At 43.9% G+C, this 16,016-nt stretch overlaps 1 protein-coding gene across 1 annotated transcript in view; it reads left to right on the top strand.

The window, feature by feature from the left end:
* ACADL (acyl-CoA dehydrogenase long chain) overlaps nucleotides 1-16,016 on the top strand; it is a 68,661-nt gene that overhangs the window by 20,465 nt on the left and 32,180 nt on the right. Inside the window, exons 2-4 of the mRNA XM_037849451.1 lie at nucleotides 5,320-5,475; nucleotides 6,999-7,136; nucleotides 12,972-13,136. Of these exons, the coding sequence (XP_037705379.1) occupies nucleotides 5,320-5,475; nucleotides 6,999-7,136; nucleotides 12,972-13,136 (459 nt within the window). The remainder of the gene's footprint in view (nucleotides 1-5,319; nucleotides 5,476-6,998; nucleotides 7,137-12,971; nucleotides 13,137-16,016) is intronic.

The following is a 16,016-nucleotide window of genomic DNA, read 5'->3' as shown; positions in this document are numbered from 1 at the left end:
AAAACCTGATGACTGATGCTCCCTTTAACCAGTGTATGGGCAGATGAGTGCGGTCGCAGTTGATTTGTCTTGGGGGGGGGGCGGCCGGTTGCTGAACCCTCGGCTCTCGGCGTTGCTCGGAGGGTACCGGCGGCGGGGGCTCTTTCCCGGAGGCGAGGGCGAGGCGGGAGACTGGGCCCGGTCCCCGGCGGAGGCGTGCAAGGTGTGGAGGGCGGCGAGAAGGGAAAGACAAGACACTCTTCCTCCAGTAGGGGTAGAACAAAAGGGGGGTTTATTCAGGGGGGTAAAGCCAAGAGCGTTTATTAGGGGTGAGCACAGGTTATATAGGCTGGCATAGAGGGTGGGGGTTGTTACAAGCCAATGCTGAGGGGATAAAGGCTAGGATTGGTTCTGAGAGGGTGCGGAGGTTAGGATTGGTTCTAAGAGGGCACGGAGGTTGTTTGAAAAGGGGCGAGAGTTGCTCCGGTAACGGTGTCTGGCAACAATGTATGCGCACTGGTGGTGATGGGAGTTGCACTGGCAACGGGGAGTGTCCGGGCAAGATAAGGGGGTGGGGAAAAGGCGGTTCCCTCCAGCAAGCCTCCCCTAACGGTGGTATTTTGGGTGAGGAAATGGGGCCTGCCTCCGGCCTCACTTTCTCAGGCCTGGGGGGCAGTGGAGGGCGCTGTCGCCCGTGCCCACCACCCTCCCCAGGGGCTGATCAGGTCCCCCAGCCCAGGCCCGCCAAGTCGAAGCACGTAATCAGTATCCCGCAGATGAGTAATAAAATAATGGCAAAATATATATAAATAAAAGGGGGATAAGGGTGTGGGATGGTTTGGATGTTCTTTTTTATTTCTTTAATTTTTTATATTTTTTCTTTACTTTGGAGTAATGAAAGTGATCAAAAATTGACTGTGGCAATGAATGCACAACTATATGATGATACTGTGTGCCAGTGACTGTATACTTTGGATGGATTATATGGTGTCTGAGTATATCTCAATAAAATTGCATTTAAAAAAAAAAACACCTTGAAGTCTACTATGAGTACAGTTACGTGAATGTGTCTTTTCTGGATAAAGACCAAAAATAAGAAAAAAGAAAGAAAGAAAAGAAGTAGGGTCCAACTAGGAAGAGAGAAACTTAAAAGAGAATTCAATGCTGCGGTCGCAGTTGACTCGTCTGGGGGAGGGTGGCGGCCGGTTGCTAAATCCTAGGCTCTCAGGATTGCTCCGAGGGTACCGGCGGCGGGGGCTCTTTCCCGGAGGCGAGGGCGAGGCGGGGGACTTGGCCAGGTCCCCGGCGGGAGGCGTGCAAAGTATGGAGGGCGGCGAGAAAGGAACAGGCGGGACACGGTTCTTTTAGGGTGAAGAAACCAAGAGAGCTTATTAGGGGAGAGTACAAGCTTATAACGGGCGGTCTAGAGGGCGGGGTAGCTGTAGAGGTTAAAGGCTTGGATTGGTTCTGAGAGGGCGCGGAGGTTGTCTTTGGTTGTTGGGTGTTGCACAATGATTGGTGCATGCGCACTGGCAGTAGGGGACGTTGCATTGTAACGGAGGGGTTGAGTGGTTAGACGAGGGAGGCGGTCTTACCCGGCAAGCTTCCTCCAACGGTTGGTTTTGGGTGAGGAATTGGGGCCTGCCTCCGGCCTCACCTTCTCAGGCCCGGGGGGCTGTGGAGGGCGCTGTCACCCGTACCCACTACCCTCCCCAGGGGTGGATCCGGTCCCCCGGCCCAGGCCCGCCAGGTTGAAGCACTTAATCAGTATCCCGCAATTCCCCCTTCTTTTCTAATTAAAGGAAGAAGCTTACCGGAGAGGTCCGCTAAGGGATGAGGGAAGGGGGAGGCCGGGGAGGGGAAAAGGGGTTGACGGTGGCTCAGCGAGGCTGGAGCTCGGCGTTGGTGTGGCGCCCGGGCGCTCGACAGGGGCCTTGCTGCTTGCGGGATGGACGAGGGTGGGGGGTTTAAAGTTGGAGGTTCAGAGAAGCTGGAGCTCGAGGTTGGTGCGATGTTCAGGTGATCGAGAAGGGCCTCGCGGTCGGCGGGTTGACCGGTGGCGGTGAGGTCGCGGAGGGTTGGTTGTCATCTCGGAGTAGGGAGCGTCAGAGGTGGCGAGTCGCTGGTACTGGACTTGCACGAACGAGGAAAAAATAGTATCCGTTTGTTTCCTTACAAGCTGGACAATTCTTTCGAGCGCAGGTTTCTTCGACTCTGGAGACAAAGGTGGCGAAAGGCTCGCTCGGCTCCTGGAAGAGCTTGGTGAATTTATTAGGCCGACAGGCGGAGCAGTTGGCAAAAGCTCGCAAGGCGATTCCCCGAAGGATAGGCCAAAAGGTGGCAGGTACATTAATATAAGCAGATGCATTTATAAACGCTCCCGTGCCTAAGTAGGCTTCGGGGTGATGATAGACTCCAGTGGCTGCGTCTTGCTCGCTTTGCTTAGCTGCTTCCGCCTGGAAGTGAGCACGCCAATCAACAAACTGGCCGGGGTTAAGAATGGAACGGGCAAGCGAGGCCCAGTCTTGGGGGAGGCAAAAGTCCATGGCGAGATCCTGCAGTATTTGGGAAGCGTATGGGCTACCTAACCCGTCCTCCTTGACGGCCCTGAGAAGCTGCTTGATAGTATCTGAGTCAATGGGATACCAGTCGTACGGTTTCTGTGGTGTGGGGGTAAGGTTAAGAGGAAAGCAGCGAAAAGCACGAGAGAAAGGAGGACGCGCTTGCAGAGGGCCTGGCACAGGGGTGGGGGCAGGGGCAGCGTTGCCCCAAGGGTTGCCTTGAGGTGTAGAAGGCAGCCAGGGGTTGTTAGTCGGCAGGGTGGGAGGAGCGGCGGCAGCTGCCGGTAGCGGCTCCGAGGGGGAGCTCGCCGGAGGGGGAGGCGGAAGTGGGAGGCCCCAAGCGTCGCAAGACGGCGGCGCGGTGGGAGTGGCTAAGGCATAAGATGGCGGACTAACTCCGCCCTGTGAAAGGGCGGGGTAAAGCGCATGCGGTTTCCGGCCCAGTTTAGGGCTGACGTCATCGCGGGAGCACTTCCTCCCCTCGATGGAAGAAGAAGGAGGAAGTTCGCCATCTTGGCGAGGCTTGGTATTGCTTTGTTTTTGGGGGGCGACTTCGAGCGCGTTGTTAATTTGCTCGACTAAGGATTCTGTGTCCGAATCGTGGTCTACATTAGTATCGCTGTCTGAATCTGTTGGCTGGGTTGATAGGGCCTCCTTGGATTTAATGGGGCCTCGATCAGGGGGAAGGGAGCCTTGAAGGCAGGAGCGGACGGTTATTAAGGTGGGGAGCAAGCCGGGAGGGAAGCGCTTGCTCTCATGTTCTATGGCGTTGGTGACCCGATCAATAAGGCGATCATAAGTAACAGGGTCCCAAAGATGGCAAGTGGTGAGCCATGGGTTAAAGGGCAGCTGCCGGACAGACACTTTACAGCGATGTGTGTCTAGGAGACCCGCCAGAGCGCGAACTTGGGGTGCTTGGCGTGCAGATAGACGATTACCCATAGCGGAGTGAGAAAAGAAAAAAAAGGGGGGTTGATTATTGAGTAAAGAAAATGAGGTAAACCGTGGCCGCGAGGCCGAAGGAGACGGTGAGAATAGAAGGCAGGACTTTCTAGTAGCGAGAGCAGTTTGGGGGGGGGGGCGGTTGCAAAGAGGCACACCGCGCTAAACAAAGAAACAAAGACACAGAGGACCACAGCAAAGTAATGGAGGGGAAGAGGGAAAGCTACTGGAGGAAGAGTGTTAGGAGGAATGTGGGGGATATAGGAAGAGAAGACGAAAGGTAGTCGGGGGCAAGAGTTAGGTTAACGCGGGAAAGGAAGAGCGGCCCGGGCGCGGAGCGGCGTGGGAGGGGCGGCTCCAGACGTGGAGCGGCGAGGGAGGGGCGGCTCCGCCGGGCGGCGAGGGAGAGGCGGCCCTTACTTTGCAGGCGAGGAGAAGGGGAGCTGGAGAGGCGTCCGGGCGAGCGGGTGGTTTTACTGGACCGCTGCATAGAGAGGACTTTTAATTCCAGGTGCCCCACGTTGGGCGCCAGTTGCGGTCGCAGTTGACTCGTCTGGGGGAGGGTGGCGGCCGGTTGCTAAATCCTAGGCTCTCAGGATTGCTCCGAGAGTACCGGCGGCGGGGGCTCTTTCCCGGAGGCGAGGGCGAGGCGGGGGACTTGGCCAGGTCCCCCGCGGGAGGCGTGCAAAGTATGGAGGGCGGCGAGAAAGGAACAGGCAGGACACGGTTCTTTTAGGGTGAAGAAACCAAGAGAGCTTATTAGGGGAGAGTACAAGCTTATAACGGGCGGTCTAGAGGGCGGGGTAGCTGTAGAGGTTAAAGGCTTGGATTGGTTCTGAGAGGGCGCGGAGGTTGTCTTTGGTTGTTGGGTGTTGCACAATGATTGGTGCATGCGCACTGGCAGTAGGGGACGTTGCATTGTAACGGAGGGGTTGAGTGGTTAGACAAGGGAGGCGGTCTTACCCGGCAAGCTTCCTCCAACGGTTGGTTTTGGGTGAGGAATTGGGGCCTGCCTCCAGCCTCACCTTCTCAGGCCCGGGGGGCTGTGGAGGGCGCTGTCACCCGTACCCACTACCCTCCCCAGGGGTGGATCCGGTCCCCCGGCCCAGGCCCGCCAGGTTGAAGCACGTAATCAGTATCCCACAAATGCAAACAGAAAAACATCCTTTACCAATATTTGAATATAGGATAAAAAGTTTTTAGATGTGAACTTGACAATGTACAAAGTGGTAGACAGCTTTGAAGTCTCATTTTAAGCAATATTAATCCTTAGAAGTCTCAGTGGGCATTTTGATTTACACCTAGAGTGTCTCTGTAACGTGGCAATAACATAAACACACTTTACAGTTGATGTATCTGCCATTTTAAATTGTGTGATTCTCAAAATATTAGTTTTGGAGAGTTTTCATTATTTTAAACATTGTATGTAAAATGAAAACTTATCGATATTATCCTATTGTGCAATTTGAATTTTGCATAATTTGATTCACATATTACGTGATGACACTCTGTTTCACCTCAGCTCAGTCATGTGGTTAGTTCTAGGCATTGTCCTATTTATGGATTTGTAAGTGTAGATTGAGTAAAGAGGCTATTGTACTTCTTAATCCAATACTGTTGAGGTAAAGCCTATGAGACTGGTGGTACTCAAAGTTGAACACAGGTTTGTCAAATCTCAAAGCCAATACTCTTTCTACCTGCCTCTCAAGTATCTCTTGGGGGAAAAATCAGGATTTTTCCATATTGCTCAATAGAATTAGTCTTCTATGTTGTTCAGTGGCATTAATTTGGATATGAAAAGCAGCAGTTCACTTTTTTAATGTATTTTTTTTTAAAGATTTTCTCATTCTGGAGGGGAAGAACGTCTAGAAACTCCTTCTGCTAAAAAATTAACAGATATAGGAATTAGACGAATCTTTTCTTCAGATCATGACATTTTCCGGCAAAGTGTAAGGAAGTTTTTTCAAGAAGAAGTGGTTCCTTATCACACAGAGTAAGTGCACATTTTCCTTTAATGTAATGTACACTGGGAGTATGATAAGGGCCATTTCTCGAATGTTATATGTAGTTGTCCAGAAAAAAAATTGTGTGTGCAATGCTTTATTAACATTTTTACTGCTCTTCATCATAATACTGTAAAATCCAAGAGTTCTTAAGTTAGGTCAGAGTTCTTTTCATGGATTCCAGAATCTACAGTCCAAAAGAGGAAAAAAAAATGGAAACTTGCAGCTTAATCAAAGATTAGTATTTTTGAAAACTATGCTTAGGTGACAACAAAATATTAGTCAATTTCATATCCTTTTTTTTTAACCTTGAATGAATTAAAATTAAATGCTCAAAGGCCAGCATAATTCAAATCTTATTAGACAATTGGCTACCTCAAAGTATTTTTACTACTGGATGAGATATTGATTAATGAATTAATTACTGATCACCTTTATTGACAGGAATACTATTATTTCTATTAAAATAGGATTTTGCTATGCTTCTAAAATTTACTCAATACCAATACTTTAGTACAATTAGAATAGTACTACTAAATTATTTTAAAACAGCTTGCATTTAGTTTGTATTAATGACTTCCTTGGTAAGAATGACCCAAATTAGCTGAACTCTCAAGCCATGTCTAGTTTTTCATGAAAATAACTTGCTTCTTAAAGATAAAAGAAATGTGATACTTCACTCTAGGAGGATCTTTTTTGTTTATTTCCTCACTGCTTTTATGTTCTAGAGGAATTGTTAGTGAAGCCTAGAAGTAAAAACAGTAGAAGTTGATGACTTTGAGGACAATATTTCCAAAGCTATTCTAGACAATAACTACATCAAAACAAAATTCTTGAGGAATGTTGCTACCATAAGTCTGTATCTTCAAACAGTCCCATATTGTCCTCACTATAATCTAACTTAAAAAAAAATTCTAATTTTTCACTATCTCTGACTAGTCCTGTTTCCTCATCATGCCATTCTCATTTTTAAAGTAGAAAAGTTGAGACTGCATAATCTTACCTAAATACCTAATCTGTTTAGAAGTTCATTTGACAGAAACTACATTACAGGTCACTTTTTGCTCTTCTTTTGTTCCTACTTAAACCATAATAAGGTTGCCTTCTCTTGTTGGCTTTTATATGTGTGCCCAGAAGTTTAGCACTTTAAAGTAAATATACAGAATGTGCTTTACAAGCCAGGGTGGGCAAATTTCCATGACTATATTGCACAACTAAGCTAGTACTAAAATCACCAGCTGAGGGAAACTATACCCATGAATACAAATGGGTGTAATTTGCAGGTTCAATAAACAATCAAGGGAGGGTGAAAGGGGGGCAAATGTGAGAACATAAGAAAGAGAAAGAGAAGAAATGATAAAGTCAGATGCAGATAGAAGGATTTGGCCTATGTCAATGGTTGCTTTGAATTCAGGGAGCATTCCTGCCCAAAATCACTTGTAAATTTAAAGTTGTGTTCATTTAAGTAATATGAAAAAAGTTTCTCTTATTTTTAAATGCTTTTTATTTTCAGATGGGAGAAAGCTGGTGAAGTGAGTAGGGAGCTTTGGGACAAAGCTGGAAAACAAGGACTGCTTGGTATCCACATTGCAGAGCATCACGGTGGTAGTGGTGGGGACTTATATTCAGCAGCTGTTGTCTGGGAGGAACAGTAAGTTTGTAGACATTTGAAAAGGAGTCTTCTGTAAGCACATTACTTACTGTTAAAACCCAGATGAGCCCCAAGACCAAAGAACATGCCTGGTACAGAGTTACCCATGAATTTAATTAGGGACTTACACACAGGAGATGAATCTTCCTGATTGCAACCAGTTGGGAACAGTGAAGCCAGCATTCTGCATGGAGAGAAAAAGAGAGGAGTGCCAAGCAGGGGGCTTATAAAGGTTTGTGACAATGAAGTTTCTCATGAGATTTGGTTACAACAAGGTCTCATGAGATTTGGTTACTAACAGTGATTAGAGGAGGGAAGTTTTCATGCTTCCCACCCTGTGGAGGGAGGGGCCTGTTGTCTGGTCATGTAGGCAGCTGCATGTATCTCATAATGAAGGAGGGGGCAGGACCCCGGGCCCTGGGTCCTCACAGCTGACAATGTTGACCATAGAACAGACATTGCAGGACAAGAGACAACAGAACACCAGGAAACCCCACCCCCCACCCCCCACAAACAAACAGAAATAACTACCCCACAAAGAGATGCTACTGACGATTGGTAAAATCTGTGATTTGGGGTTTTATTTTCCAATGCATTGAATTCCACAAGGCCAGCAGGGCTTCCACACAGTCCAGTTTGCAGGGGTTACAGTCCAAGAAAGGCCACTAGCACCTGAAGGTGACAAGTCCATGCAAACCCACCATTGGGTTCAATTGTGGGCATGAGTTACAGCTGAGGCCCCCAAGGTGCTATGAGCAAAAAGAAAGATGTTTCTGGGGAACAGTAAGGGTAATTCCTGCTGATCTAACAATATACAAGCTAAGTTTCCATTAGTGGACAGAAGAGTTCCTGGGGAAGGGGTGCTATGAGGGGGTTTTAGAGACCACACTTTTTCCTCCTGCAGTTGCAGGGAGTCTGCTGGGGTTAAATCTGTAGTTAGCTTAGGCATAAGAAGTGTCCACAAAGTGATAACATGCAGTACCGTAAGATATGGGGGGAATGGGAGGGGGTGGTTCCAGGTTAGTTATTTTGGCATTTTGTGTATAAACTATGTTAATGCTTTAATTTTGGGTGACTCTGATACCCCATGGGCTTAGGATTCCTAACCATTGCAGCTGCATTGACTACTGCCAATCAGTTGGTGCACTGCCCATGTGCTGATCCATCAGTATACCAGGCAGGCTCTGGTATACTGCCACATTCATCAACAGTGGGCACAGAAACAGCCATCTTGGGACAATCAGCAGCAGGGGACAAGCATTGCTTTTCCACATAGGAAACTGGTCCCAGAATATGCATTTCTGCACTTAAGGGGCTGTTGTTAAAGACACTGCATTGCAGCAGATAGGCTTTCAATTTTGTCAGAGTGCTCAGCTGATGACTCCCTGAATGTGGTTTATTTGCTGTATCTTTTATCCATCCCTGTATGGGAATGGCAGTGCGCAGTGACACAGGGCATCTCTGGGTTAGTCCTTCAACTTACAGCAGGGCATTATGGACAGTGCATAGTTGTTTTTCTAAGGGGCTATATCATAGCTCAGCACCTTTCCAAAGCTGTGACTAAATGCTGAGGGGAACTCGTTTTGCCTGTTGCTTTTTGCCTTTGTCACAAGCCTCACCCAAAGCCAATATCAGTACTAGCCATATCCAATTTACAAAGCACGTGTGGGTCTACTCCCCCTGAAAGCTTGAGCTTGTGTGATGGCTCATTTAGCCTTTAAAAGGCAGTCTGCTGTGGAACATCTCATTCCCATGTTTTCCCTTTCCTGACTAGGACATAACAAAAGTTTTAGGATTTGTGCTAAATGGGGTATAAACAGTCTCCAATAACCCAACAAACCAAGGAGAGCCATTAGCTGTTTAGGAGTACGTGGGATGGGGTAATTTTGCACTTTATCAACACAGCAGAGGGGATAGTCTTAGTCTTACCCAACCAAAACAGCACCCAAGAATTTGACAGAATACCCTGGCCCTTGTAATTTTTCCTGATTCACTGCCCAACCTCAGCTTTCAAGGTGGGCCACTACAGCTTTGGCAGCAGTCTCTAATTCTGAAAGAGAGTTACTGGTTAACATAACATCCTCAATGTAATGAAAAATAGTACTTCTGCTGGAGGTTTCCACATTTTTAAATCTTGGGCTACAAGACCATGGCAAATAATGGGACTATGGATATATCCTTGTGGTAGCACAGTAAATGTCCATTGTTGTCCTTCCCACGTGAAGGCAAACACAGGCTGGCTGGAGGGGTCTAAGGAAATACTAAAAAAAACCATTAGCAAGGTCTAACACAAAATGAAACTGGCCCATGTACTTATGTCCTGTAACAAAGTAGCTATATTTGGTACAGCTGCAAACAAAAGAGGAGTTACTTTGTTAAGCTCGCTATAATCAATAGTCATTTACCAGGTTCCACTGGTTTTTCTTACTGGCCAGACTGGACTATTAAGTGGGCTGTGAGTGGAGATTATAATGCCCACTCTCTCTAATTCCTTGATGGTAGCAGTCACTTCTTGTTGGCTCCCTGGCAACTTATATTGATGCACTGCTTTTGTGTGTCGGGGGAGGGTATACATTTACCAGTGACCACTTAACATGTACTCTTTGGATGGTTTTGACCACTCAGCTCTGGAAATGAAATTCACCTACAGTAGTTTGCAAAGTGATATTCTGAAAAATATCAATTGCCCGTATATATTCTGGAATATAGATATGTACACTGTGTACTTTTGAGGTGGTAGCTAGCCAATCTGCGTTAGTAATTGTTGTTGTATTGCTATAATACTTTGGCCTCCATACCCAGTTTTGGCCAATGTAGGCCCTCTGAGCTGTGGCCATTTTCCATATATTGGGGTGCATTTTGCTCCAGTATTCACTAGTGCTGAAATTTTATGTTCGTTAGTGGAAGACCAAAAAATAGTTAACTCAATATGCAGCCTCCAATCCCCAGCACCCCCATATATAGCTCTTATTTGAGGATCTTGACCCATCCCCTATGTGAGGGGAAAAGGCTTGCCATGCCTCCTTGGCAGAGGGAGTAGAGGGCTCTTTGTACTGTAAGGGCTGAGTTTTTGGCCAGAATTCATTTCTCCCTCTGGTTATCTGGTTCTAAATTCAGTGTATCTCCACTCCTTTGGTAATTTACTCCATAGCCTTACTGGCACAGGGATCAGCTGTGTATCAATATCTTCTATTTTAGTGCCGGCAGCTGTTAGGTCAGCCCACATCTGTCTGTGCAACACATGGTTTGGACCATCATGTTCTTTTGGGGCATGGCCTGTAGCCCTGACCTGAGCTCATTTTTGCTTTAAGCATTCAGATTCTCCTAGATCCTCTGCTACTTGGGCAGCCCTAGAGATGGATTATCCCATCAATGGGCTAAGAATGGGTGTCAGTGTCCCATACCATTGATTTGGAGTACTATGTAAGACTGCGTCCTTTATGCCATGATGAAAGTTTCATTATCTGGTCTCACAAAATTAGCAGCATAAACTGCATGTTTCATTCCTAGCCCCTTTAGTGTATCTTATAATTCATCAAGCTCCAATGGGGGGTGATCTGGGTCATATCCTCCACATTGAGCCAAGTTTCTTTACACTTAGTCGCTAACCATTTTAATAGTGAGCTGGACTCATGTTGGGTTGCTAAGTAATGTATATGTTGGTGGAGGATAGGGTGAATGGTAATAAAGACCTTTACTTATTTCATGTCCTGAAAGCAGTATTCCCTCCATGCCAGTGTCCCACAAGCACAGCAACCAATTCAGTGAAATTTCTTTAGGTTTTTGTCTGTATTGATTCCCAGTTCTCCATAACTCAGGGGCAGTAGTGCTGCTAGGCAGTGACAGCTGCAGCGTCCCTCCTACCTGGGGATCAGGGTGTTGTATCTGCTCCATATTGATCTTTTGTTGGATCAGAGGATGAACATGCTTACTTTCCTTGATTTCAGGTTCCTGGTCAGATGGAGGCTTATCCATATGTGAAGAAAATTCAGTGGGATCGTACACTTGGGATACCAGTCAGGGGAAATCACAGTATGCCAGGCTTACCCTTTTGGCAGCTTGCACCGCCTCACTATAGTATTTCTAAATTTTCATCTACATGGTGCAGCCTCTCATTTAATGCATCCTTCAGAGCTGCTTGGGCCATCCACATGTCTCTTTCTAACTTAAATTCCTCTTCTAGGTGGCAAATCTCAGCTCTGACTACCAGAGCCTCTTCCGTGGCCGAGCGAGCGCACAGCTCGGCAGAGGCTGTGAGAGAGCTGCGGCAGCCAGATGGCTCTCCCTTTACTTTTGAAATCCTAACTGTCCTGCAGCCTGCTGCAGGAGAACCAGCAGTCTGGCCCGGGAGTTCTGGGTGTTGCCATATTCCCTTAGCAGCCCCCACTCTTCCAGGAGGGCTGCCACACCTCCCCACATGGGTGTTTCAGGCCATCCCAGGATTCCCCTCCAGGAGTCTCCTTTCCCAGGACTCTCATCATTCCTGTTACAGCCAGTGGTTCCTTGGCCTTCTGGCTGGCACACCAAATTTTCCAACCCAGATTCGCCCCAAGACCAAAGAACATGCCTGGCACAGAGTTATCCATGAGTTTAATTAGGGACTTACAAACGGGATGATTCTTCCCAATTGCAGCAGGTCAGGAACAATGAAATCAGCGTTCTGGCACTGAGAGAGAGAGAGAGGAGAGAGAGAGGGGAGGAGGGAGCTTATAAAGGTTTGTGACAATGGAGTTTCTCATGAGATTTGGTTACAGCAGGATCTTGCAAGATTTGGTTACAACAAGGTCTCACGAGATTGGTTACTAACAGTGATTAGGGGAGGAAAATTTCATTGCTTCCCCCTGGGTGGGGGAGGTGTCTGTTGTCTGGTCATGTAGGTGGCTGTGTGTATCTCATAGTGGAAGAGGGGGGTGGGGCCCTAGGGCTGTGAGTCCTCACACTTACCTTTCTGAGATGGTAGTAAAAAAAAATGCTTTTTGATCTTAGAAGATTGAAAATTCAGTGCAAATTGTGAAAGATTATCTCACTCATTCACTCTTACCCATTTTTTGAGAGTGGGGAAACAAGAAAATCCCCTTCTTAGTTGTTAATAGGTGCTGTTGAAAATTAAAGAGCTTTATTTCTGATTGGCACATTTTTCCCCTTTTAAAAAGATGATTGAAAGAGAACAGCAGAGTGGGAAAATATTTCCATCAAATATGATAAAAGTTAGTTTATAAAAGAAAGGTTATTATATAACAGAAATAATCTAGATTTCAAGTTATATCATAATCCTTCAACTTTGGAAGCAATGTAATTATCTACAAGTAAGAAAATGAATATGTAAATTATGGTACATAAACTATATGAAATATTTTGCAGCTACTTAAGATTGTAGTTATGAAAACTATGTGGGAAGAAAATTAGGGGTTATGTTGTAAATTAAAAAGAAAACAGCAAAATGCAAAATGTACGCCCTGATTGCTGTTATATTAGAATATATGCTAATGGCAAAGGCAGTTTGTCAATATGAAAATCATTGTTGTATTCAGGTAATACAATTGTAGGTGATTATTTTAGGAATATTGTATCTTTTAATTCATTAAATATGTGTTAGAAGCACTGTTATGTTACAGCCTAAAATCAAAAGATTAGTTTTAAAAAAGAGAAAGAGAGAGGCAACTTTTAGGAATTTCAGAGGTTTGGGGTGGGGACAGCCTATTGCCATACGATTTGAAGTCCTTTAATATTTTGTTGTTGTTATAATTGTTTTTCATTGAAAGTCAAAGAAACTAAAAACAGAACAAAATAACTATTTTGTGTTTAAAATTTTCTTCTTTCATTTTTTCTTCTAAGAGCATATTCAAACTGTACCGGCCCAGGTTTTAATGTTCATTCAAATATTGTTATGCCCTATATTGCAAACTATGGCTCAGAAGAACAGATAAAGCACTTTATCCCCCAGATGACTGCAGGCAAATGTATTGGTGCTATAGCAATGACAGAACCTGGGGCTGGAAGGTAAGTCAGCATTTGTTTTTGACATTCTGCAAGCAGTACCCTATAAACACACATTTTCTCAGTGTTTGAAAGAAAGTGTAGAGAGGACAGTGGTTTGATGATAGTCTGAACAATATGCTTGGAGGAATACAAAGATGATCACAGCATAATTTGTGACCTCAAATACTTAAAACTCCAGTAGGAAAATAAGGGATTTTCATACACAAATAACAAAAAAGCAGATTGTAATGTATGTTATATTTTAGATGTTAAATAGTGTTATACAAACAAAATGGTAAGACATTAAACAAAGTTAAATGGTGTTTAATTTTGGGCATGATGAATTTTAGATGTAGGATGAATTCATGTGAAAATGTCCAGCAGGCTATTAAAAATATGGAGCTGGAACTCTGGAGGCAGACTGGAGTGGCAATAGATTTTAAAAGTCATTCATGTGCCTTGGGATTGCCCTGAAGACTGAAAATACCAAAATGGAGGAATTAGAAGGTCATTAATCACATTTTAAATAGATTTTGAGTCAAAATAATGTTTTAATAAGACTAAGAGATGGTATAACAAAAGTGACTACATATTCAGAATGATAGAAATCTGTAACGAATGATGGTGATGGCAGCACAACATTGTGGACAAAATTAACAGCACTGAATTATATATCTGAACATGATTAAGAGGGGAAATGTTAGACTGCATATATGGTAACAGAATAAAAATTTTTTGAAAATTCACGTAATTACAGTATGACAAAGAGTGAACCATAAGTTAAACCATGGACTAAAGTTAATAGTGCAATTATAAAAATGTGCTCTCATGATTGTACCAAATGTTCCACACCAATGTAAGGTGTTAATAATAGGGTGGCATATGGGAATCCTGTATTTTATGCATGATTGTAACCCACAAACTCTCTAATAAAGACAAAAAAGAAAAAAAAAAGTCATTCATATATAAGCAAGAATTGAAGAAGTGGGTTTGAATAAGACCATTTATTCAGTTATGTGATTATTATTTAATGTCTTCTATATGTCAGGTATATGGTGTTGAACAAACAAATATTATCTCTGGTCTTTTGACAAGAATGACAAGAACAAGTAAACAAATATATTTATAATTATAAATTATGATAAATACTATGAAGGAAATAGATTGTTATGTTAGAGATTAGTAGTGTCTTTGTGTTTGTTGGGATAGGAGAAAATCAGTTTAGATGTGAGTGCTAGGAAAGGCCTTAAGAAGTGGCTAGATTTAAATGAGATTTGATGAATGATAAAGAGCCAGTTATGCAAGAATAGGGCAAAGAACATCCTCATAGTGGGTACTGATCTTCAAAAGAAAAAGTGAAAAGATAAAAAAGGGACCATGGAGGAAACTGTGTATTGTGTTTCGTTTGGGACTGTGCAAACGCAACTGAATCTGAAGGAGAGTTTTAAAGAAATCCAGACAAGTGCTTTGTCATGAGCATGAGGGGTAGTGAGTTTGAAAAGGCAATGGGATAGGAGTGAAGAGTTAGGAATATAAAATGATGAAAATGTTGAGATCAGCAGACCACTGATGATCTTTTCATTGAGGTTTCAGTAGAGTAGAGGGACAGAAGTCACTTTGGAAGGGAGTGAGTTGGTATTGAAAAGCATAAGCAGAGAGTACAGACAAATCCTTTTCAGAATTTGGTGATGAAAGGAAGTATAGAAAGAGGGCAGTAGTTTGACAGGCTGGGTTGGTAAGGCAAATGGTTGATATCAAAGAAAGCATTGACTTATATGCCAGTGGGAAGCAGGTAGTACAAGCGAAGAGCTTTAAGATGCAGCAGAACCAATAATTGAAAATCCAGGAGTCTTTTTGGTTCTGCAGATGTTAAGGCCCTACTATTTTAAATGTTCTTTTGTTGTTGTTGTTGACAAAGCTACTTATTTTAAAATTTCTTAATATTCCATAATGTCATTTGACAGGATGTTTAAATTGTATTTATCTTTCCCAGATATAAATCTATAACTACATGCCAATACTGATGCTTAATTTTGGCAAAGAGAGGTTTTTCTTCACTTCTGTGGCTAAAAACATGATTAAAAACAAGTAGAAATTTAATCTTTTTCCTTTTCTTTTCAGTTAAGTCTCTAAGATAACTGGCTGACTATCAATATTCTGATTGAGGCATATTAGCTCTGATTCATGTATTCCAAGTCCAACCTATTACATTTTAGCTCTTACATGGAGGCAACAGAGTACAGAAGATATCTTGATTTATTACCATCTTACATATACAAACACAGGCTCACTTGATTTTTGTTTATTAAGTTCTCTGCCCTCATCTGCAGTTAGTTGTATGTAAGTAAGAAGAAAACTGAGAATGAGAATGAACATGAGACAGATTTCTTGAAGGTTAATGAGAGTAATGGAACAGTAGCAAATCAGTCAGATATTTAGTGAAACAGGCAAAGGAGTCATGTAGATAAGAGGATACAAGAATGGAGAAAAGTAGCAGCAGTTGAAGAAGATGTTTAGTGTGTTGAGGAGATGGGACATGCTTCTTTTTTGCCTGCCCAAAGGTGGGTTGGCTGTTCTCTGATTTCTTGCTTTGATTGGGCCTCCACAGAAAAAGGTTGGAATTGCTGGAAAAGATCCAGAGTGTCACTAGTCTTTTCCCCGTTCCCATACATAGGAGACTTCATTATGTATAATTATGTATATTTGTATGATACCTTAACATTTTATAAATGCTCTCATGGTGGTCTTCTTGTTTGGCATCACAATAATCCTATGTGGAATATACAGATGTTAAAATCCCTATTAAAGGGAAAACAGAAAATAAGAAATGAAGTATTTTAACCAAGTTTTTAGAGCAGATTAGGAACTTAGTGAACAGGTGGTGCCTTATGTAGGCACCTT

This window comes from Choloepus didactylus, chromosome 9 (assembly GCF_015220235.1).
Source record: "Choloepus didactylus isolate mChoDid1 chromosome 9, mChoDid1.pri, whole genome shotgun sequence".
NCBI classification, from domain to species: domain Eukaryota; kingdom Metazoa; phylum Chordata; class Mammalia; order Pilosa; family Megalonychidae; genus Choloepus; species Choloepus didactylus.
This window is presented reverse-complemented; position numbering and strand designations above follow the sequence as displayed.